General features: G+C 49.6%; 1 protein-coding gene across 1 annotated transcript in view; it reads left to right on the forward strand.

The window, feature by feature from the left end:
• Window positions 1-3,659: 3,659 nt before the first annotated feature.
• The window catches only part of phlpp2 (PH domain and leucine rich repeat protein phosphatase 2), a 37,136-nt gene continuing 16,641 nt past the window's right edge, over window positions 3,660-24,154 (forward strand). Inside the window, exons 1-6 of the mRNA XM_023790893.2 lie at window positions 3,660-3,990; window positions 6,164-6,420; window positions 11,122-11,255; window positions 19,881-20,071; window positions 20,310-20,435; window positions 22,594-22,748. Of these exons, the coding sequence (XP_023646661.2) occupies window positions 3,799-3,990; window positions 6,164-6,420; window positions 11,122-11,255; window positions 19,881-20,071; window positions 20,310-20,435; window positions 22,594-22,748 (1,055 nt within the window). The 5' untranslated portion in view covers window positions 3,660-3,798. The remainder of the gene's footprint in view (window positions 3,991-6,163; window positions 6,421-11,121; window positions 11,256-19,880; window positions 20,072-20,309; window positions 20,436-22,593; window positions 22,749-24,154) is intronic.

Genomic DNA, 24,154 nt, shown 5'->3' on the forward strand with positions numbered 1-24,154 from the left:
TTCTTCTACTTCTCCTAGTTATTGCTAATTTGTTCTTTCATTCTTGTATTGTCCTATATTGCACTGCTGTCTGTCCTATTGTCCCCCCCCTGAAACTGCGCCATAAGCATTACACTATGTTCCTCTGAACAAACATACCAATAAGACTTGGAAAACATCTACCCGATCTTCATCATTGCTGCTCACTGATTTTTATATGGCCCTTCAGACTGCTAGGAAGGTGCATGTCAGTTCAAGGTTATGTACCATGGCTCGTGACTGATTTTCCCTGGAAGTTTTGCAAGATGGTCGAAAGATGCCGTCAAAGTGGCTTTTGTTCCAATACAGATGAAAAATAAAAAGGTATTTGGTGTATTTTTCTAAAATGGAAGCCATGAGCTGAATGTAATTGGTGCTTTAACATTTCTTTTGACGAGTACATGTTTAACACTAATGAAACAGTTCTTGCTTAAGCTCAAAGCTGCAGGGATTTTAGGAACTGTAGCAGCTTGGATCGAAAACTGGTTAGACAGGAAGCAGCGGATAGTTCAGTGACAAGGGTTCAGTTTTAGGACCACTATTGTTCCTAATGCACATTAAGGATATTGACACCAATACATACAGTAAACTGGTTACATTTGCAAATGACACCAAGGTGGGTGGTGTAGCAGATACTGAACCAGTGGCACAGAGGCTACAACGGGATCTGGGCTGACACCTGACAGATGAAATTTAATGTAGATAAATGTAAGGTAATCCATGCAGGAAGCAGAAATATAAAGTACATATGGGTTACATCTCTAGGTTTGTGGAGTTTAAGTCAAGGGAGGTGATGCTATGAATATACAATTCATTTCTTGGTAAGACCCCACCTAGAATACTGTGTGCAGGTTTGGTCACTATACCTTAAGAAGGACATTGCTGCCGTAGAAAAGGTGCAACGTAGGGCTACAAGATTGATTCCTGGTCTTATGAATGTCTTATGAGGAGAGGTTAGCTGAGCTGAATCTGTTCAGCCTCGAGCAAAGGAGACTAAGGGGGGACATGATCCAAGTATATACAGTAAGATTATAACAGGTCTGGATGCTGTTCAGCCAAATGGCTACTTCAATATTAGTTTAAATACTAGAACTCGTGGCCATAGGTGGAAATTAGCGGGAGAACATTTTAAAATGAATTTGAGAAAACACTTCTTTACACAGCATGTAGTTACAGTATGGAATAGTCTTCCTGCTAGTGTAGCACAAGCTAAAACCCTGGGTTCTTTTAAATCAGAGCTAGATAAGGTTTTAACAACTCTATTAGTTAATTTCTCCCCAAACGAGCTTGATGGGCTGAATGGCCTCCTCATGCTTGTAAATTTCTTATGTTTTTATGAAAACATTCAGAAACCAATTCATCTCAAGATAAATATTTGTCTGAAATTACACAGCTTGTCCTACAATTAGCAGAAGATGATGTTTACCCATGTGATGTGATTCCTTGGGCAGGGAGTGTGAAGAACGGACAAGTAATTTAGCTTGTTGTAAATAGTATTCTCTTTGTGTTTTTGTTCCACTGTACAGATAAATCTCTTCTATGCACCTTCTATCACAAATTCAAGGGGATTTTTTTCTTTGAATTGTATACGTATCACACGGAAGTTAAATTATGTAGGAAATCATCTCAAAATACAAACAGGTCCAATTCAGTTTCTTTCCCTTATTCATTGTTTGTCTTATGTTTTTCAAGCTGGGCTGGAAAATTTATTAGATTTTTGTCTGGTATATGGAGAAAAAAACCCTTGAAGTCTCCCCCCTTTCATAAACCCCCACAAGATCTGATGGTTCAGTATGCAGTAATGTAATATTTCTCACCAGGAATGACATTATTTTTGACCCTCAACTTACTTTTGAAAACCATATCAAGCACATTAGCAAAATCTCCTTTTTCCATCTTAGAAATATTGCTAAACTCCGGCCTACACTCTCCCTTTCTGATGCAGAAAAACTGGTGCATGTCTTTATCTCCTCCAGACTGGACTACTGTAACGCGCTTCTCATCGGGATTCCTGGAAAAAACATACAAAAACTTCAGTATGTTCAGAACTGCGCTGCCAGGGTCCTGATGAGAGTAAGGAAACATGAGCACATCACTCCCGTGCTCCGCTCCCTTCACTGGCTTCCCGTTACTGCACGGATCACCTACAAAATTTCCTTGCTTACCTTCCAATGCCTGCATGGTGATGCGCCTGTGTATCTAACAGAACTCCTCACTCCGCACTGTCACCCACGCACTCTCCGCTCCACCAACACACACCTTCTCCAACCTCCCAGGACTCGTTCCCGTAACACTGGAGATAGGGCCTTTTCCAGTGCTGCCCCACGGCTGTGGAATGCCCTTCCTCTACATCTGAGGGCTCCACAGACTGTTACATGTTTAAAAAAAACCTGAAAACATTTCTTTTTAACCAATGTTTTTAATGACTGCTTAACTAAATGTTTTTTTTTCCTCTTTTATTGTTGTTTTTATTGTGATATTCTCTCACTGTCTGTATGTACTTTGAGATCTTCTTTGTAAAATGTAAAGTGCATTATAAATTAAACTTATTATTATTATTATTATTATTACATGCCGATTTGAATTACAAAGCTAGTTACGTCTAAATTTTCAAAATGAAAATAATGGCAATACTGTTCTCTGTCTGTTGTTCCCATGTTAGCATTACTGGTAATAATAATAGCTTGCCTATATATATCTATTGCTTTTTATAAAAGCATGTTGGGGCTGACAGAAATGGACGCTTGAATGTAAAGTTTTATGTGGGTTTTTGGTGGTGGAAGGAGTGGTCACAGTGGTGACTATATTGTCACTATATTGCCTCACATGGAGTGGTCTACAGCATTACAATTTATTTCAAAAGGCAAGTAAGTCTGTGATTTGCAGTCTGCAAAGTTATAACCAAAAAGAGAACTGAGCTTTCTATAGCTGATGTAAACTGAGATGCCATTTTCTGTCAATTAGCACCTGGTTTAACCCAACGGGAACCAACAAAGTAAGTAGATGGATGTTGGTTAAATCAGTGATACAGAGGTGGCAATTTCAGGTCCAGAAAGTAAAAATCCAGACCATGATTTACTTACAACCAACCGGTTGAGTACTCTGTGACTGTGACTCTTTATGCTGAACTGGTTGGTTGAAAGTAAATCTGGATTTTTACTTTCTGGGCCTGAAATTGTCACCTCTGGTGATCCATAGTTCACCATGATCTCACATGCTATGGCTCTTACCCATCGCTTGTAGAATCTCTAAAGTGCATAACTTTAATCCTCATAAAAGTGTTGGTATATTATTGACAGAAAAGGTCATAATCTTAGCCGAGCTGTTTGTGAGTTTCTTGAAATCTAATACCCCACAGGATAATGAAGACATGAAGCTGGATTTAGAAATCTATTCAGGATGCCAGTCCTAATATAGCTACTGAAGAATAATGTATATCAGCATGCCTTGTGGTTGGTTAAAAATGCCTTTTCATGGGCCTAATGCAATAATACAAAGGCGTGCACCTTGTGAACCTAAAAGACGAGAGCTAATAAATAATTCAGCGAGTCCCCGCCTCCGAGCCGGCCTGTGCATATGAATAATAACTAGCCCAGCCTCTATAATGTTTATTGATCAGCTCCATCTGACAGCCGCGATGTTCAGTCTCGTTATGGCGTCTTACCGGACCTGAATGGGATTTTTTTGCCGTCCCATGCATTGGAATTTACCAGGTGTGAACAGCGACCACCGTTTTTAGAAATCTTTTCCCTCCACTATTTCTAGAAAATTTCAATGTAAATGGAGGAAGAAGACAGCCTGTCGGTGGCGGTGCCGGACCCCGCTCCGGACCAAAAAAAACAAGGTGGTGCCGAAAACAGCGGGGCTTCGCCGTGCGCCGAGCCCAGCGCGACGGGACCGAGCAGAGCGGCGGGTCGAGCCGACCTCTCCGCACCGAGCGGCCGCGGCGCCGCGGGGATCCGGGTGCTAAAGGTACGCGGGGGACCGTGCGGTGACACGCAGCACCCTGCCGGCGACACTCACGGCTGTCATCTGATTTTCGCTGCGAAATCGGACGTCGTGGGACATCTCCGGCTTTGCACACAACTGAAATTATGGCATAAACGGCGAGCCTTGCGAATGGTTAAGACGCTGGTTACCGGTTACCGGTGCCCGGTTTCATAACTAATATTACAGTGACTAGGCTGCGCCCGGATGCGCCCATCCGGATTACTGCCCGCTAGCTGCATTTGTAGCGCAGATGTAGCTACTTTGTTGCATGTTGCTGTCATTATAAGCAACGCCCTCGCTCAAGAGATAAATAAACGAAAAAATAAAATGAATGGATAAAAAATTAGGGTTTTAGGATTTTGAGATGGCTTTCCTTCGACGTCTCGGTGTAACGGAATATGTCATCGATCGTGTTGCTTTGTAAAAAAAAAAAAAAAAGGAGTGCGACGGCATGCTGCGGCCGGGGGTCGCTGTTTGGGGCGGATGTCCGTGCTGAGTTGCCCCGGCCGTCGTGTCGGTAACTAACCGTTAGGATTTATGATGGACGCCGCGGAGGCGCGCCCCCCGCGCCCACCTTGCCTTCCGCCAGCCCCAACCATCAGTTAAAATCAGTTTAAAAGAATCACTGTAACCGGATCCACTAGTAAACATGATATGTTTTTAGGAGATCGCACCAAAAAATGATGAAATATATATTCACTGAGTCACCCAAGCTGTGACACATACATGAAATTTGCATCACAGGTAAATGATAGAAGAAGACAGGCTTTTTGACTGAGGTGAGTCAGCTGGATGGTGCTACAGGGTAGCAGGCTGGAGCAGACTACGCCAGACACCCCCTGAATTTTTCTGGTAGGTCTGCAGACACTTTTGGGATCTTGGCGTGGTTGTTTTATCAGAAGGAGCAGGACAGCAAAGCACCTGTTCTGGAAACATCTCCTTTAAGTTGGCTGTACGCCCAGCACACTGTCCGGATCCCCCGTGCCATCTAGAAACATTTCCTGTTGCTACCTTGATACCATTGGATGGATGCTGGGTGATGTCTCATAGATGTGCTCTCATGTCTGCCCCAGACCTTTGGTTGAAGGTAGTATGTAGTCGGTTTGTTTATTTGCTGATGGTTGTGCTGGATTCAGCAGACTAAAACATTTATCCTGGGCAGGTCCCCTCTCACTGGGCAAGGGAGTGTGGTTAGTGCACCATCTGTGAGGACAGACCATGTACAGACCTGGTGGAGAATACCAAAGCCCTGCATGGAGGGAGGATTATTTCATCAGGCTGACTAATAGCTCTGTGTTACCCGACTCAGAAGTGAGGCCCAGTCCTTTATTCACATTTACCATGGAGGTCTGCGTGAAGGTCTATAGGAGAAGACCTGAGTTTGTTGAGTTGTATGTGTGAAGACCTGCGTCTCTGAAGGTCTTCGTGTTAAGACCTGCATTTGAGGAGGTCTTCGTGTTACGACCAGCATCTGTGGAGGTCTTCGTGTTAAGACCTGTGCCTGTGGAGGTGCTTGTGTTAAGATCTGCGTCTGAGGAGGTCTTCTGTTAAGACCTGCGTCTGTGAAGGTGTTTGTGTTAACACCTGTGTCTCTGGAGGTCTGCTTGTGAACAACAACAACAACAAATTTATTTTTGTATAGCGCATTATCACAACATTACATCGTCTCAAAGCGCTTTACAGCATCCCCACCCAAAGCCCCCAGTGAGTAAGCCATAGGCGACAGTGGCAAGGCAAAACTCCCTAGAAGGAAGAAACCTTGGGAGGGACCAGACTCAAAGGGGGAGCCCATCCTCCAGGGGCCGGCAGGGAGAGACCTGCATGTGTGGAGGTCTGTGTGAAGACCTGTGCTAAGACCTGTGTAAATGAATGTATCTTTACTTCAGATGTCTTGATACACAGAGAAAATTCATAGAACTGCAGCTGGTTTGATGTGTACGATTTATCGTTTACCTTATATACCTTAATTTTGGACATTTTCCTGTAGCTAACCGGTGTTTCCCTCATTCCTGATGTGCTACAGGTATGTCCATGTATAAAGCTTGTTATTCTTTGGAGAGCTCGAAGCCCATGAGACGTATCTTGAGAGCAACAGGCAGTCGTCCTCTTTCAATGCCATTCACCTGCTCTTTACCCTTCCCCTCTTCTTGACCAGCGTAACATGAAACGGAACGGCAGCCAGGGCTGCGTGACCCGCAAGAACCGCTTCGGGTCCAGGGAGCGGGACTGGCTGAAAGGCGGAGCTCAGCGCGGCTGTGTCTGCCTGTATGGACCCGGCGAGGCCCAGCCTGCCTCATCCACGCAGCCAGACCTGAGGCTGGTGCTCTGTTCCACCAGTACCACGGCAGATGAGCTGTGCAGTCAGGGGAATGCCCAGAGTCTGTACCTGCAGCTCCATGGAGACCTGCTCAGGTGAGGATCTCCCTAACCCCAACCCTAACCCCAACCTTCACGCTCCTGGAGCTCACACCACTGCTGTTACCAAACAACCCACATACAGGCTATACAGCTATATGGATTGAGGTCTATTAATCCTACAATGCATGTCAATAGTCATGTTCTCCGGGTGACAGAGAGAAGCAAGTATTCTTAAATGAACGTATCTTTACTTCAGTTGTCTTGGTACACAGAGAAAATTCATAGAACTGCAGCTGGTTTGATGTGTACGATTTATCATTTACCTTATATACCTTAATTTTGGACATTCATTTTAGATTAGTTACCTGTTAGATGAGAATAGAATACCTGTACCTTACAAGTCAAGTGGGTTTTATTGTGCTTTTACATTGTGCTTTGTTGCCCTGTCGGGTAGGATATATTGTAAAAACATAGCTAGGAGACTGTTTTGGTAAGTGCAAGTCATTTGGATGTAAATGAATATTAGCGGGTATTTTTAGCCCTGGATTTACCTGTAATGAATATTGTGTGGAACAGTGGCCATAGTTCAAGGCTGTGTCCTGCTGATAAGGGCCCCATATCCTTGGACTTTATGCAAGATGGCTGTAATACTGCCGCGTAATCCTGCCAAGTGGGCCGTGGAAAAAAGCAACGTTGACTTAGTGCTCTTGGTGTGTTTTTTTTTGACCAGTCAAAAAAGGTGATTGGCTGACAGACAGAGGGTAGCTCACTGGATGACCCCTACACTGTAATGCTACAGAGTGTGGTGATATGGATGGCCAGGGCACGGGCAAGTTTCCGGAAACAGGGTGGGGGAATTCCCAGGCCATGTTGTGATCCGAACGTGTCCCGTATCTTCTACTCCTAGAGGTCCTCACCGTGGGCTAAATTAATATGCTGAACTGCGATTTCCGATGTGATTTTGGAATTATTGAAATATGTATTACAGCAGAAAGTGATTTTTTAAAATGATTTTTTTAGGGTGGTGACACAAACATTGGACTTTTCTGTACCTCTGGGTGGCGAGGGCTAGGCTCTGGGGCCCAGTGTCTCCTTAGCAAGTGGAGCAGATCAGACTCAGAAGCCGTGCTCTGTTTCTGTATCCCCCGTGACAGATGGCTGCGGTGAGACATACCTCGCATGGTCGTCTTCGGGAAACGCAGAGGATGTTCCCGTGTGGTACCAGAACAGCCTTCTGTGGATTCCTCTCCTTCTACATTTTTTATGTTAGAATTCACCTTTGGGATTGTTTTTCTATTTTGCTGGTATTGCGTATTAAATATTCAGTTTTGTCCATTATCTATTGATGGAATATTGATATTACGACCATTTAAATGCCTAAACAGTCTTGTGAAGCACAAGATAATATTAGATAGTAGGGCTGAATGTTGTAATTGCAGCAGTAGGTGGATCAGTGTCTTGTAAACATATGGGGGCATATTTTTAACTTTATTCGTCATTTCTAAAATTAATTTCTGATAGAATTAAGTATCTGTCCATTTTGTTTGGACAGAATTTACTGCAGAGTCACTGTGATTCTGGAGCTTATTCTAGGAAAGAAAATGTATTATTGTTATTGTTGTTTGGGGGGTGGCTAGTGACTCAGCTGGTTAGGACTCGTGATCGGAAGGCCGGGGTTTTAAAGGCCTGGGGCTTGCAGACTGATGCCGCCGTTGGCCCCCTGACCCCCTAGACTGCAGCTCCAGGGGGGCTGCATGCTGGCTGACCCTGCACTGTGACCCTCAAGCTTGCACTTACCTCTCTATCTGTCTGTGCGTCTCGTGGAGAGCAAGATAGGTAGGCAAAGAGAGAAATTCCCCATAGGGATCGATGAAGAGCCGTTCTGTGTTTTGTTCTATCATATGTGGCCACGAGTCGTTCTTGCAATTATGGCATAAACGACCCAGGTGATATTTAGTGGAATCTAGTTAATATGTTAAACGACAGGGGTGCGCTGTGTTGGGTCGGGTACAGCTCAGCACGGCCTTCCTCATGTCCGACCTGGTGCCGGTCCGCGTGCCGCCAGCGCCCACGAGAGCCTGGCGGTGTGGCGCTACTACAGCGTGTCGCCACGGCGACCTGCCGCCCGGAATTACTCTGACCTCTGCGTGAGACGGCGTTTCACACGCAGCCAGGCTATAATCAGGCCTCTGTGGCCACCTCCTCCTCGGCATGTTTCAAGGGTTATTTTCGCTCAGGTGCACAGGGCGATGGCTTTGTCCGGTCCTTGGGCTTCCTTCACAGTTCCTCGCTATCTTTTTGCACGTACACGCACCTTTTAAGCAGGCCGTCCCCTCATTTCAGACAGTGCCCCCCCGTTCATTAATGGAAATTCTCACTGTCAGCCGGGAGATTAAGGGAAGCTGGCGGCAGACAGCGGAATGGACCTTTGGTTCTGTTTTTTTTTTCCCCTCTCCTGGAGGGATTAGGCTGGTGTGTCGATTCAGAAGCTTCCTTTTTCTCAGGCGCAAGCGGGGAGCGGATTTGCAAATGATTTAGATCCGTCTTAGAGCAGCGGCGTGCATTTTCAGGGCTTGCAGGCCTGGCGGTGGCTCATTCCCAACGCTACTAATCTGTCCAATTCCAGCAGGAGGCGCTGTGCATGTCAGACTGCTCGATCTTGCCTATCTTTCAACCTTGGGCACAAAGCTGAGGCCGGGGGGGGAGGGGGGTGCAGTCACAATTTTTACATAGAGTCGTGATCCACCAGTTTGCCGGTCAGTACATTGCAGTTGGGGGGGGGGGGTTACAGGGAAGTGAGGCATCATCATACCCTGACCTGACCTGATGAGCTCGGATGCTTGGAGGGATCCTGGAATAGCAGCGTACAGCCGTGACCCGGATTCAGGGCCTGTCTTTCTAGAAGCGCATAGAAGCTTGCTGTCACGACCGTGAGGGACAATCTGTGCACCTCCTGAATGGGAAGGCACCGACTGAGCGGAAATGCAGATGATGATCCAGCCATGTGCGGCTCCTCCCTGTCATGCGTGTCTGCGTCTCCAATAAAACACTGCCCCCTGCTGTTAACACGTGGACACAGACTAATGCAATGTTGATTTTTTTTTTCTCTCTCTCTCGCTCTCTCTCATGAGATGTGAAAATATGCCCATGGTGAACACTGGAAAGTCTGGTGTATGAGTTTGCTGGAGAATCGGGGTACCTGTGTAAAATTTATTTTTGAAGAGCAGCTGTTTTGTGTGTATCTGTGTGTGTCTGTGCGCATGCATGTGTGTGTGTGTGTCTGTGTGTGTGTGCATGCATGTGTGCATGTGTGTGTGTGATCTCTGCTACACCCCTGCAACATGACAGTGAGTTTGCCCCCAGTCAGGCAGGAAGGAAGGCCCCGAGAAGGTCGTTTACCCCCCTGTTCCCGTTTGCCCAGCGTATCTCAAAGGGGGGGGGGGGGGTGTTTTTGAAATTAAGTATTCATGGAGTCACACCAGAACATGATGGTTCGGTAAATGTTTAAAAACAAACAGGCCTCTGCGGGGGATTTACTTATCTAAGGAACTTCCAGGTCGTGCTGTGATTCAGCGGCGCTCTGTGCCCATGTTCAGCCGGCGCTCTGTGCCCATGTTCAGCCGGCGCTCTGTGCCCATGTTCAGCCGGCGCTCTGTGCCCATGTTCAGCCGGCGCTCTGTGCCCATGTTCAGCCGGCGCTCTGTGCCCATGTTCAGCCGGCGCTCTGTGCCCATGTTCAGCCGATTCACTTGTTTTATCATCCTTATAACTCAGAAATCATTGGATATAAAAAGATGAAATTTTGCATGTTTGTTCATGGCCAGATGTCCCAGCAAATCGTATGACAAAAAAGTTAATCTGCTCATCAAACATGGCTAATAACAGCCAACCAAATTTCAGCAGGCTGTAATCACCCATGTATATCACGGGTGAATCCACCTGCCGGGCATTTCTGCCTGATCCACCTCCGATGGTGCCGTCAGCCGGGAGCCTCCCTTCACTGATGTTTGGCTCCTTTAATCCCGGAGCATCTCGAGGAGGTGGAGCTGCGGTAGGGGCGTCTCCCGGAAATTTGGTATAATGGTGCAATATTCCAGGCCAGAAGAAGGACACGTGGAGGTGCTATAGTGCCCAGAGTCCATAGACACTTACGCAGTAATGTAGATGTTATACAGCCATACAAACACGAAGTGCTTCCACATTTAATGCACATTCATTTACAGACATTCCAATGGAACATTTGATGTTAAATGTGGCTGTTCAAGCCATAGTGCTTGGACCATGTTAATCGCTGCCTGTGGCTATATTTTTAGTTAGTATTGGTAGTTTGGGGTGGGGGGGGGTATCAGGATAGTTTATTGCTTAGTAGGTTAGGGTTCTGTGCCTGTGTTTCCGGAAGTCTGTCGGTTCAAATCCTGTGGCTGGGATGGAAGTTCTATCACTGTTGGGCACTTGAGCAAGACCCTTATCCTGTGATGCTCTCCGACCGCAGAAACTTTCTTCACTTGTGTGTTGTTTTAGACATTAGCATCTGCCAATTATACTATGATTATGCTGCTGTTCCTGGGACTAAATCCCATAACTTCTCATTCACGGTTGACAGAAGCTCCGTCAGCGGCGATCCGGGTCACTGAAGCTATTCTCCTTTTTCCGGGTGGGAAAGCTTCCCGAGAGACGTCATCCCAGGCCGGCGAGCAGGCGGCTGGGTGTTTATGGGTGATGCTAGGCTGATGGGCATCTTTCTGCTCCCCACAGGAGGCTGGACCCCGCTGAGAGGCCCCTACAGATGGTGTACGACTACCTGGGGGCCATCGGATACATGGACCCCCTGCGCGTCCAGAGGGAAGCCGCCAACTCGGACCTCAGCTGCATGATCCGCTTTTACAGCGGTGAGTGGGCATCCCGGGAGTGTCAGAGTGAGATGTCACTGTGAGGATGTCAGCATGGCGGGCGGGATAGGCGGGGTTCTGAAGCACACGGCGGATTATCATACGCCACAGGGCGTCCATCGATTTAACCCATTTCCCGTTGCTTATATCATCACTGGGGACCGGTGAGGGAAGCAGCAGGAATCTGCCTCTGACATCATTAGCGTTCCTGCTGCCGTCCTTCGCGTTTCCCGGCTGTTCGGCTTAGGACAGGAATCCACGTCACTGCTGGTCCTCCTGTGCTGATTTCTTTGCCATCGTCATTTGTCGTGTGTTATGACCAGGGTGTGAATTGTCTTGGGGGTACCCTTGGTGGAGTGGTAAGGGTAAAAGCTGTCAACAGGGGGGGGGAGGGCAGGTAAAAGTGAGGGGGGCAAGGGTGGCCCCCAGACATATCATTTCTCTGATGGGGGTCCCTGAGCTTTTATGTGGGGGGGGGGGGGTCCCAGGAGGGCTTCTATGCGTTTGGGGTACTCCGTGGAGAGACCCCACACCCTGCCCCCGTCGTCCACCAGAGAACAGGAACACCACTCACCCTCTGGACGTCTCGTCCCAAATGTGCAGCTGGGCCCCACCTGCCGGTTCTGGCAGTGTGTGCGCCCTGGTTGGTTAGGTAGCTCACCAGGTCGTGCAATAGGTCCAGAAGCAGAGGCTCCCGGCATCAGTGTCCATGCTAGGGGAGGAGAGATGAGGGAGGCGATTTTCCGCTGAGGATGAGTCATGAGCCTGTCCCCGCCGGCGCAGTGGGCGCGTGGGTGGCCGATGCCTGTAGGTGTGCCGGCATGGAGAGTGGGGGGGGGGTGGGGCTGGCCTAATCCTCATGTTCTCCAAGCTTAATGAGCTCCTTAACAGACCTGACAGACTGCGCTGTGAGAAAAGGAGGCCTGACCTCCTGCCTCCTCCTCATCCTGCTTGTCCGTGGGAGCGCAATGAAGCATCCCAGCTGCCCTCCTCCTGCTCCTGGGTCTCTCAGCCTGTCTCTGTCATTTCCCAGTCTGTGTCTGTTGGCCTGTGTGTCTGAGCCTGTTTCCCCGCGGCTGTGTGTCTTTACGCCTGTGCACTTTTAAGGCTGTATGTTTGTGATTCTCTATGTCTGTCAGTCTGTGTGTCTGAGCCTGTTTCCCCGTGGCTGTGTGTCTTTACGCCTGTGCACTTTTAAGGCTGTATGTTTGTGATTCTCTATGTCTGTCGGTCTGTGTGTCTGAGCCTGTTTCCCCGCGGCTGTGTGTCTGTACGCCTGTGCACCTTTAAGGCTGTATGTTTGTGATTCTCTATGTCTGTCGGTCTGTGTGTCTGAGCCTGTTTCCCCGCGGCTGTGTGTCTGTACGCCTGTGCACCTTTAAGGCTGTATGTTTGTGATTCTCTATGTCTGTCGGTCTGTGTGTCTGAGCCTGTTTCCCCGCGGCTGTGTGTCTTTACGCCTGTGCACTTTTAAGGCTGTATGTTTGTGATTCTCTATGTCTGTCGGTCTGTGTGTCTGAGCCTGTTTCCCCGCCGCTGTGTGTCTGTATACCTGTGCACTTTTAAGGCTGTATGTTTGTGATTCTCTATGTCTGTTGGCCTGTGTGTCTGAGCCTGTTTCCCCGCGGCTGTGTGTCTGTACGCCTGTGCACCTTTAAGGCTGTATGTTTGTGATTCTCTATGTCTGTTGGCCTGTGTGTCTGAGCCTGTTTCCCCGCGGCTGTGTATCTATAACTTTCATTTCCGCAGAGCCCCTCTCACCATGGTAAACACAGCGGTCTGCGTGAGCCGTGGAATGGCCTGACTTCCTGCGATCCTCGCTGGGCGTCCGGTTCCGGGGACACTCTCTGCTTTGGAGGCTCATAGGAAGTTAGGTTGAAGCTGGTGTTGATAGGGGAGCTGTGGTGATTGGTTGAGCACATGCCCAGAATATCTGTGTGTGTGTGTGTGCATGTGTGCAAGCCTTGGGTGTCCCTGTGAGAGTTTTGTATGTTTTGTATGTGTGCTTGTGTGTAAGCTCTGAATGTGTGTGTGTCTGTCTGTGAATGTGTGTGTGTGTGTTTGGGACAGAGTGTCAGTTCAGATCTTCTTAGACGTCTTTATCCACAGCCCCTATCTGCATGGTTGTGGTGTGAAACAGAACCATGACCTTCATCTCTAAAGGAGGAAGTGGTCACACCATCATCTCCGGGGGCCTGTGGTTGTGCTGTTAGCAGTGGAGGTTAAAGTGCTAGCTGGATTGTTGAGGGGCCCCTTGTCCCCTCTCCCCCCCCTTCACCCATGACGCCCAGGCTGGCTCTGACCTGCCATGGGGTCTGGAAATCCGCCTTGTCTCCATTATTGCATTTTAACCCCCAGTAGCTGTTTAAAAGTGAAGTTTTTTTGTCACGCCTGCAGATTTGTCTGTCTCCGGAGAGACTGTTAAGGTATGTCTGTGGTGCACCAGCAGATATTTGCAGCATTATTAATTTTCTGTGGGGATTTGTCAGGCCCCGCCCCTCCCCAAACACACAGGCCCTGGAAAGTCTGGGGGGAGCATGAAGTAAATTAAAACAAACACCCTGAGAAAGCACAGAAATGCTGAGCGCCTTAAGTACGCATTTTTAAGGAAAGAATACTGCCGCCCATCGCCATGGTTACGGATCAGCCGGCGTGGCCGGGGAATGGGGCCGGGGTGGGTGAGCTCACCGGGTCTGGGCCCAGTCCGCAGGGCCGGGAGATGTCGCTTCCAGACAGCACCTCCCCTGGAGACGAGCAGGTCCTGCAGAATAAATGGTCTCTAGGTGCTGGATGAGCCACCTAATGAGTTATTGATCTTCTGGGAGGGAGCATGTCAGCAAGGAAGATGAGAACTAAATAAACAGCGAGGGGGGGGGAGGTCTAACAGAACCAGAAGACCCCCCACCTCCCACCCTGTCTAGCAGTTCATCCCCCCCAAATGTGATGGGTTTTGTCCCCGGTTCTGCTGGCTCGGCGGGTCGTGGCTGGGTGGGGCTCTGGCCAGGGAAACTGCTAATGACCCCCCCCCGTTGGGGGGGGAAAGAAGATGGTCTCCAGAGCCAGCAAACAGCCTGCAGCAGTGCTAGCTTCAGACATAGACCCATGTGATCCACATGCACGGGACAGACTGTTTAAAAGCCTCTTTATTTCTGAATGCTGCTCTTAAGTCCAGTATGGGAACAAAACGGCTATTTAAGAGGCATAGAAACAAATGGCTGAGAGCCTGAATCGCCTGCATGTATTTGCCTGGTTTCCTAAGACGTGTCACATTTTCCGCGGCCGCCGGTCCAGCGAGGCCCTCGCGCTGTCATATGTGTATCTTAATTCCGACGGTGACCCTGCTTTTTTTAACGATGATGACTCATCGACCTGTTTCGATCACTAGTGTGGCTTAATTGAATAATTTGGGTGATGACTGCACTCCGTGTTGAAGTGCACTGCTGTTTTTGGCTCCAGGAGGGTTAGCGTTAGCATTTGCCACCCGTCGCCATGCCGACGGGGTCCAGGCACTCCCCGGCTCCCTGAAGACCCGAGGCAAGATGCCAGGGAGGCTGACCGTGGAGATGCCCGCTGAGTCGTTGGGCTCCAAGCCTGGATCCCATCATCTTTTTACCCTGAACTGTGTCCCGAATCAGGATCTGCAGAGGCGCTGCGCACATTCGCCTGGCCTGTGAGCCACATACACTGACTCCCTGCGGGTTTTAAGGTGGGGGATGTCATGTGGTGACCTTCTGGTGCCCAAAGCTGGATGGGTTGCGCTCACATCCACAACAGTGTCTCATATGGTGAGCGATTAGATCGGTCGCCTCACATAATCGTGGTGAGTGAGTGGGACAGTCAGGCACGTGTCACGAGGGCATTGTCAGGGGGTAGTGGGTGGCTTACTGGGTTAGAACACTGTGCTCATGATTGGAAGGTCGGCAGTTCACATCCCAGTGTGATTTCATTTTCAGATACCTGAGCAAGGCCCTATTGTGTCAGTTTTGGATAAAAGTAAGAAACCTGCTTTAAGGCCCATAACCTTGGGTACAACAGCAATGACCTCTGTGGGATTTCCTGACCTCTTGCCTTTCCTGCCCCTGCAGTCCTAGCTGTACTTTTTAATTTTCTTACTAGGTCCTCTCTTATAATTTCATAAGTAAAGACACGTCTATTGAAAACTGTATGAATTGGATGTAATATACCAAATGTTTTTTTTCTCAGCCGGTTTAATATTGCTGTTTTCAACGAGCTGTTTCCCGAAATGAGCTTTTGCTTTGGTTGTCTGCCCTGAGCCGAGAAACTATGTCCAAGAATGAGTTTAATCTAACCCGCCTCTCAGCCCTAAACAGATCAAAGAAACGCTATGAAATTTCATTTTGACTGAGCTGCAGATTTTCTGGATGGTTTCTGGTTGGCTGTAAGCACCGGGCCTTGCGGGGGGGCCCGGGTGGGTTGGGGGGGGTGGGGGCAGGGGGAGATCCCGCGTCGCTGCATGAGAGCGTGATTCATATCTTACCTCCGCGAGCAGGGCCTGCTGACTCACTCCTGCCCGGCAGGGCCCGCGAGACCATGATGCGATGTGACATGCGTGTGTGTCTGTGTTTGCGTGTCTCCATGGGACCGTGGAGGTTGTGTGGGGAGTATGATTTGAGTGCTTTGCTGGTCTGTTTGCTTCTTATTTTTTTTAAGGTTATTGGGGTGTCATGATCGGGGTGGATTAATTAATAGCCCCCATACTGTGTTGAGAAAAATCACACGTATTTAAACCGGCAACACCCAAGTGTCCATACTGACGTCTGCCTGGGCCCCCAGAAAAGTTAATCAGCTCCTGGTCATACTATAGATATAGATAAAAAAATAGTGAGAAATGAATATTTAATCATTTTAATATGGACAGATGATCATGTTTGAATTTAACCAGTTTTTGCAAGTATTTTACCAGTTTTCCCGGAAGTCACTCTCTCATTCACGCACATCCGCCCCTGAGGCGTCTGCGGGGCTGATAGCCTGCCGGTGAGCGGCCCAGTTGGATCTACGTGCTTTGTCTCCCCGTAAATCCCGTAAGAGTGTTTTTAGAGTTTTTGAGGAGCTCCGTGATCCGGGCGTGCCGGTGACTCCGGCGTGAGATCCAGCGGGATCGGCGAACGGGAGCAGCACCGATCTGGCCCCCACCGTGACCCCATGGTGTGCTGGAAGTGCACGTGTCATGGCGACGTGACAGGAGGCGTCCTGGGCCTGCAGAAAACATATTTATTATCCGACAGGTCTGTGTGACGTGAGCGGATAGGTGCTGCGTGACTGATGCTGCCCCCGGGATATTTATAGCCCCATCTATAGACGCCGTAAACCGGGTGCCATTTCATGACACTGCCAAGGGACTCTGAAGATAAGCATGGAGCTGTTTGCTGCTTCCTGTATGGCTTTTTTTCTAATAATCTTTACAAGCCCCCAAGACGGACACCATCTGAACTTTCTCAAGGGAGGGGCTTTGATTTCTGTCGCCCAGAAAGAGTGGAATTCACTGCATTGCCATCCTTTTCAAGTAATATGGGTTTAGCTTTTCCATTTTTCTTACCTTTCTCTTGATACCTTAAGTAAATTAAGTAACTGAGTAATTAATAACTACGAGAAAAAAATCTCACATCTCCCAGTAACATGGAGGTTGATGTAGTACTGGGGCTCTCAAGTTTCATCAAAAATTTGGAGTGAGATTACATCTGCTAGGGGCGGAGTGTGTGTCTCACGGGCAATGCATGAAACTTCAGGGTATTAACTCTGTAGTGATGAACTCAGTGGAAAACTCCAATCCTTATGCCTGCGCCTTCTCCATTAATTCTATATAATGGGAGACCTTGGTGGGTGGTATCCCTTACGTCTCAGCGTGAGAAACACGAGGTGTGGCATGTGAGCGTGTGAACTGGGCGAAATGTCTGTCACATGGTCAATGCGTGACATTTGAGAGCCCTGTGTAGTACTGTGATGTTTCTATTTTTTTGTTAATCTAGCGCTTTGGAAAGTAGCCCCACAAAACAGCTAAGTGTGTACCTGGAGCATGTAGCCGGAGTGTGTAGCTGAAGCGTGTAGCCAGAGTGTGTAACTGGAGCGTGTAGCCAGAGTGTGTAGCTGAAGCTTGTAGCCAGAGTGTGTAACTGGAGCATGTCGCCAGAGTGTGTAGCTGAAGTGTGTAGCCAGACCGTGTAGCTGGAGCCTGTATCCAGAGTGTGTAGTTGAAGCGTGTAGCCAGAGCGTGTAGCTGGCGTGTGTAGTTAGAGTGTGTAGCTGAAGCATGTAGCCAGAGCGTATGGCTGGAGTGTGTAGCCAGAGTGTGTCACTGGAGTGAGTAGCCAGAGTGTGTAGCTGGAGTGTGTAGCCAGAGTGTGTAGCTGAAGCATGTAGCCAGAGCGTATGGCTGGAGTGTGTAGCCAGAGTGTGTCGCTGGAGTGTGTAGCCAGAGTGTGTAGCTGAAGCGTGTAACCAGAGCATATAGCTGGAGTGTGTAGCCAGAGTGTGTAGCTGAAGCATGTAGCCAGAGCGTATGGCTGGAGTGTGTAGCCAGAGTGTGTCGCTGGAGTGTGTAGCCAGAGTGTGTAGTTGAAGCGTGTAGCCAGAGCGTGTAGCTGGCGTGTGTAGTTAGAGTGTGTAGCTGAAGCATGTAGCCAGAGCGTATGGCTGGAGTGTGTAGCCAGAGTGTGTCACTGGAGTGAGTAGCCAGAGTGTGTAGCTGGAGTGTGTAGCCAGAGTGTGTAGCTGAAGCATGTAGCCAGAGCGTATGGCTGGAGTGTGTAGCCAGAGTGTGTCGCTGGAGTGTGTAGCCAGAGTGTGTAGCTGAAGCGTGTAACCAGAGCATATAGCTGGAGTGTGTAGCCAGAGTGTGTAGCTGAAGCATAGTGCCAGAGCATGTAGCCAAAGTGTGTAGTTGAAGTGTGTAGCCAGAGCGTATTGCTGGAGTGTGTAGCCAGAGCATATAGCTGGAGTGTGTAGCCAGAGTGTGTAGCTGAAGCGTGTAACCAGAGCGTATAGCTAGAGTGTGTAGCCAGAGTGTGTAGCTGGAGTGTGTAGCCAGAGTGTGTAGCTGAAGCGTGTAACCAGAGCGTATAGCTAGAGTTTGTAGCCAGAGCGTGTAGCTGGAGTGTGTAGCCAGAGTGTGTAGCCAGAGTGTGTAGCTGAAGCATGTAGCCGGAATACACAGTCCCAGCTCAGAGGTCGAGGCCCCCCCTACACTTGGCAGAGAACTCCACACCCTATCATGCAGCTCAACCCACCCCCCTCAGTAAATTCACTAAAGTCCTTGTATCCCTGGAAGCTCTTGAAAAAGCTTGTATTGAACTGTGAAAGATTTCGCAAGAGCACAGCACGTGTATTTACTGATCGGTGCCCCCCCCCTGCAGGCCACTCCTTAGCCCCCTCCTCTGCCAGTTGGCGCTCAGCCTTGAACTTCAGCCATTAGCCAGAGTAAACCCAAGAGCCATAAAAAAGCATAATTCATGATGCCTTTATGTTAGTTACTGGTGCGGCTTATTTAGCATTAGTGGCAGCAGCCCGATTGCACCTGTAGTTCCTTAACTGCTCTCTTGTCTGAAAGGGGGGGGGGGCGCTATTAGGCTCAGGACACCCCTTGCTGTCAGAGAATCTCGGTCCCGCTCTAGGGCTGCTACTGAATTGAGTTCTTATCCTTTAGAGTCCTTAATAAGCGAAAAGAAACAATAGTTGGTGACTAGGGGAAAGGAGAATGGAAATGGGGAATATTTCAAGCTGGGGGCTGGTTGGCCTGCTGGGGGTATGTAAGGCTCTCTTAGAGGCACTGGACCGGGGTCTAAGATGTCCCTGAGACCTGGTGTGCAAGGTGTCCTTTAGGCCTCTGGAATTAAGGGAAAGATGTTCCGATTGTTCGGCATCTTTTAGGCCTGAGGTTTAAGGTGCCCTTTAGGCACACAGTCCAGAGTCCAGAGCAGGGGCCTGAGTCAGTACATTCCCTGGGAACAGAACAGCGGTGTGTGACCCAGATGATGCCACCTCGACGATGCTCACCCATTTCCTGACAGAACAATCAGGGCAGCTATTTATAGGTCCCCCCCCAACCCCCCACCTTGACATGGTGGACAGGAATAATTCTCCATGACACGGTGATGAGATCACATCTGGAAGAGGTGCTGCTGTGCCTTCTGCCGTCACCATTGAGGATGAGCGGCGACATGGGCCACACAACCTCTGACCTTCTGCATCACTGTCCATCTGACACGTGTGTGTCTGTGGGGGGGGGGGATGATCCGTGACCGGTGTCGTTGAAATATTAACGCGGAGGGCGGGCAAACTTCTGACGGCAGATGCCGCTTGGAGTTTGGCCATTGCAACTGGCTTTACAGGAAGCCTGGGTAAACCGGCTGTGTGTGTGTGTCTGTGCTTGTGTCTAGATGTCTGTGTGTGTGTATTTGTGTGTCTGTATGTCTGTGTGTGTGTGTGAGAGAGACAGAGAGAGACTTTCTGTTTTCTGATTGTCTATTGTCCTCTTTTTCAACCAAGTTTTTGGTTGCCAACCATCTGCAAAGCGCAGTGTTGGGGGCTGGAGCGTTTGCGCGTGTTGATCTGTGGGTGCGTGCCTGACCATGGCCCTCTTTATCATCTACCCCCCCCCCCCCCCCACAGAGAAGCCACAGAGTGCTGACCAGATGGAGCGCACGCTGTTGAAGGGCGTGTTCAGCGTGCGCAAGGGCAAGACGCAGCTGCACAAGTGGGCGGAGCGACAGGTGATCCTGTGCGGCACCTGCCTTATCGTGGCCTCCGTCAAGGACAGCCTCACGGGCAAGATGCACATTCTGCCCCTGGTGGGGGGGAAGGTGAGGAGGGCAGGAGTCAAAGTGTCCAGTCAGCAGGAGGTGGGGGCAGCGGGGAAGGAATGGGAGGGTTGTTTTCAAAAGATCAGCTTTCATCCCCCCCACCAACTAAGGGACATCACAGCAGCTTTAGTCAGGCTCCTCATGTGACCCCGTTATTTCACTGCGAGATTTGGTCAGCGGGTTCTAGTGGTGGGCGGAGTTTGCAAGGCTCATTGGAGATACTCCCATGTTTGTGCAGGTGGAGGACGTGCGGCGGAGGCAGCACTGCTTGATGTTCAGCTCGGCTGGACCCCAGGCCCAGACCTACTACGTCAGCTTCGACACCATAGCTGAATATCTCCGGTGGCAGCGGCAGGCTTCAAAGGTAAGGCCCCACCCATGCGTGTCAGCCCCTCCCACCTGAGATGGCCCCACCCATTCGTGTCAGCCCCTCCCACCTGACATGGCCCCACCCATGCGTGTCAGCCCCTCCCACCTGAGATGGCCCCACCCATTCGTGTCAGCCCCTCCCACCTGACATGGCCCCACCCATGCGTGTCAGCCCCTCCCACCTGAGATGACCCCGCCCATGCGTGTCAGCCCCTCCCATCCATCTAGTCCTGCTCATATGTGTTGGATCCGCCCATACATGCTGGCCCCGCCCACCTGAACTGGTCACTCCCTATGCTTTTGCGTGTGTTTCCCTTGTAAAAAGTCGGTTGCAGTATAATGAGATGATAGGACTGGTTTTGGTCTGTTTGAAAGGGCATGACCCCCCCTTTTGCTGCAAGCCTGTGGGAAGGGGGGTGCCCTTCATCCGTGTGTGTTTGTGAGGGACCTTCACAGACCGTTCGTCCTCTTGTGCTTTTAAATCCCGATTTAACAACATTTGCTCAGCTCTCTCCCTCTCTCTCCCTCTCTTACTCTTCCTCCCTCCCTCCTTCCCTATCTCTCTCTCTCTCTCTCTCTCTCCACCCTGAAGAGCCATCTGAATACCCCAGTGGATGCAACACAAAGCGAGCAAACAAAACAAAATCTGTAAAAAGTTCTGGCTCAGTCCATTGGTGGTGGTTATGGGGGGGGTGGCATGTAAGCGGGCAAATGTGGTCATGTGACGTGGGCGTCAACATTAGTGAGAAGAAAGAAGTTGGGGGGGGCGTCAAAGCCCTTTAAATATTAGGACATAGACGAGCCCTTGTGCGAGCCCAAATAGCCGTTAGCCGTGACCCGGCGGTAGTGGTGGGGGGGGGTCTGAGATTTCAGCAGGATGCTCCATACAAAAGGGGGGGGGTAGCAATGGACTTATGTGGCAGCACTTTGCGAATGTTTTGCCTCAGACTGCCTGGAATTGCTCCAGTTCTGCAATTTTTGGAGGCTCGAAAACCAGGCAGATAAGGGGGGGTAAATAAGTTAATAGGCCTTACATGTATAGTTTTCTACTTGTTTTGAAAAAATAATTATTTTAACATACAGAGTTAAGTAAATTTGATAAATAGTACAGCACAGTATTACTAAACAATAATGAATAATAAAGCTGTTTAGCTGTTTCACGGGCTGCTCGTGACCTCGAGGTAACAGCTGCACCCTGTATCCAGCTTGGACCCCGGGGGGGCAGAGGTCTGTGCTGATAAAGGCAGTTTCGGTCTTCTGGAGGAAGGATCCCACCTTCAGGGGAGGGTTATGTTTAAGGAGCCATTAATCAGGGACCGGCAACCGGGTCGGGGGGGGGGGGGGGATGCTAATCTGCTGCCGCGATGAGCCAGAATCCTGAGGGGGCTCCCCGTGTGGCGAGCTGCGGCCAATCACGTAGCGCCGGCTGCCAGGTAGTCGTAGGTGAAACATTAACATTAACATTAACATTAACATTGCCGACTTTGACCTGCAGATACCTGGAGTGCCTGAAAGCCAGAACCCCCCCCCCCCACCCCCCCGGCAATGACGTCGGCTTTTATTCCCTGTCAGTCCCACTGGGAGCATTTACCGTGTGTCTAAATGTGCGCATTCCCATCATGCCGTCTGTTTACAGTCGCTGGCGTTACCAGGATGTTGGGTATGGATTTGGGTATATTGAGTGGATACTGGTGTTTGAATTGTGTCAGAAGTCTTGGGGGGGGTTCCCTGGTGGGTAAAAGTGGTGCACCGGGGGGGGTCTCTTAAAAAACTTATGATTGGGTAGATTTGGTTAGTCTCTGTTTGGCTGGACGTTCCCCTCCCATAGCCACACCTTAGGAGGAGCGTATGCAGGCATACGTGTGTGTGGATTATGTTTATGTTACATTGTGGGGACCATTTTTCAGGTCCCCACAAAGATCTGTGAATGAAATCAAAAAACTAAAAATGTCAAAAGTCTTGTATTTTGTTTGATTACTTATGGTTAAGGTTAGGGCTGGGTAGGGGTTAAAGTTGCCATGTTGGGATTAGAGTTTTCCACCTAGAAATGAATGAAGAGTCCCCACAAAGCTATAATTACAAACCTGTGTGTGTGTGTGTGCATCCTGCCTTTCCTAAACACACGTGTTCCCTGTCCTGCTTGTGTGTTGCAGGTGGTCTCGCAGACCATGAGCCTGGTCGACCTCTCCTGTTACAGCTTGGAGGAGGTACCTGAGTATCTCTTCTACAGCCAGGACGTCACGCACCTGAACCTGCGGCACAACTTCATGAGGCTCGAGGGCCCTGGGGGGCTGCATCAGCTCAAGAGGTACTGGCAGGCCCTCCCCGGGCCCCTGGTCCTTGCCGCTCTGCAGGGGGCCCTGCTTTGTTCTCTCGGTATTTTCCGGAAGCTGGCCCCCTCTCACTGCCAGGGGTTGATTTATCTGTTATCCTGAGACATTGGGCTGAAACCATGCAAAGTTTGGGTCCTACAAATGACCTCTGCAAATAATGCTGTAATTATACAACATCTGTATTTCTGATAAGACTTTATAGCATTAGAGAAACTCAAACATAACACAACAAACAAAGGTACGTTATTGCAGCTTTGCTGGAGAATCGGAAAGCCTTTCTGCAGCCGTTGGTAATCACCACCGGCTACGAGAACCATTCCGGCTGGGTCTTTCCACAAAAACAAACGACTGAGCATTGAATGGTGTCTGTTGGTGTGTCTGTGTGTGTTTTGGGGCAGAGCATGAGGGCAGCGAGCGAGGGAGGAAACACAAAAATAGATGAATCATAAACTTTAATTTAAGCTGCCCTGACAGTGGTATTCCTCAGTGCCACCCTGGCATCTCCAGCCCCACGCTGCGTCCCCTCCTAGTCTGTGATGACAGTGTTCTTCTTGGGCGGCTCCGTATTAAGGACCCACAAGGCTCTTACTGCTGCTCTTACTGCTGCTCTTACTGATGCTCTTACTGCTGCTCTTACTGCTGCTCTTACTGCTGCCCGCCTGTTTCCACGGTCACGGTGTGATCCTCCTTTCATGATGCTGGGTCCTGACCTTTTGTAGTTAGTCACCCCCCCCCCCCCCCCACCCCACCGCATCTCTCCGAAAAGGGTCTGTCCATGCTGGCACACGTCCTGACCAGACACGTTCCAAAGCGGTTTGTTGTGCCGGTCTCCTTCATGCCCCCCCTTCAGCGAGGAGCGTCTTGTCTTTCTCTCCATTCTGAGGCATGCTTCTGTCTGGATCTTTCTGCTCAGTGAGCTTCAGGACAAGTTAGCTCGGGGGGGGGGGGGCAGAGGGCAGGGGTGGTTTATTGCATTGTGGTGTTTAATGGATGCGTTCTTTCAGCTCACTGTAATGTATTTTCTCTTATGGGCTGATGGCCCGATTCATCATCTTTTCTGCTCTCTTCTTCGTTGTCGTTTTTTATTCGCGGCTGCGTCTCTTCCGCTCTCTCGCTCTCTTCGTCTTTTACCCTCCGGTCACCATAACGTGTCCTTTCCCTCGCCCGCCCTGCACTCTCCTCCTGCCTCTCTGTTTTCTACGTCTCTCCTTTTTTCATCCCTCTCTCTCTTGCTCGCCCGCTCACCACGCAGCCCACCTATATATTTAGAAACACCCCCAGCTCGGCGCCCACGAACCCGAAAGGTGGAGCGTGCGGGTCGGTGACGCGGGCGGCCTTCACGCATGCCCACCCCACCCCAAACATATGTTCCGATTCTCGA

This window comes from Paramormyrops kingsleyae, chromosome 11, assembly GCF_048594095.1.
Source record: "Paramormyrops kingsleyae isolate MSU_618 chromosome 11, PKINGS_0.4, whole genome shotgun sequence".
Taxonomy (NCBI): domain Eukaryota; kingdom Metazoa; phylum Chordata; class Actinopteri; order Osteoglossiformes; family Mormyridae; genus Paramormyrops; species Paramormyrops kingsleyae.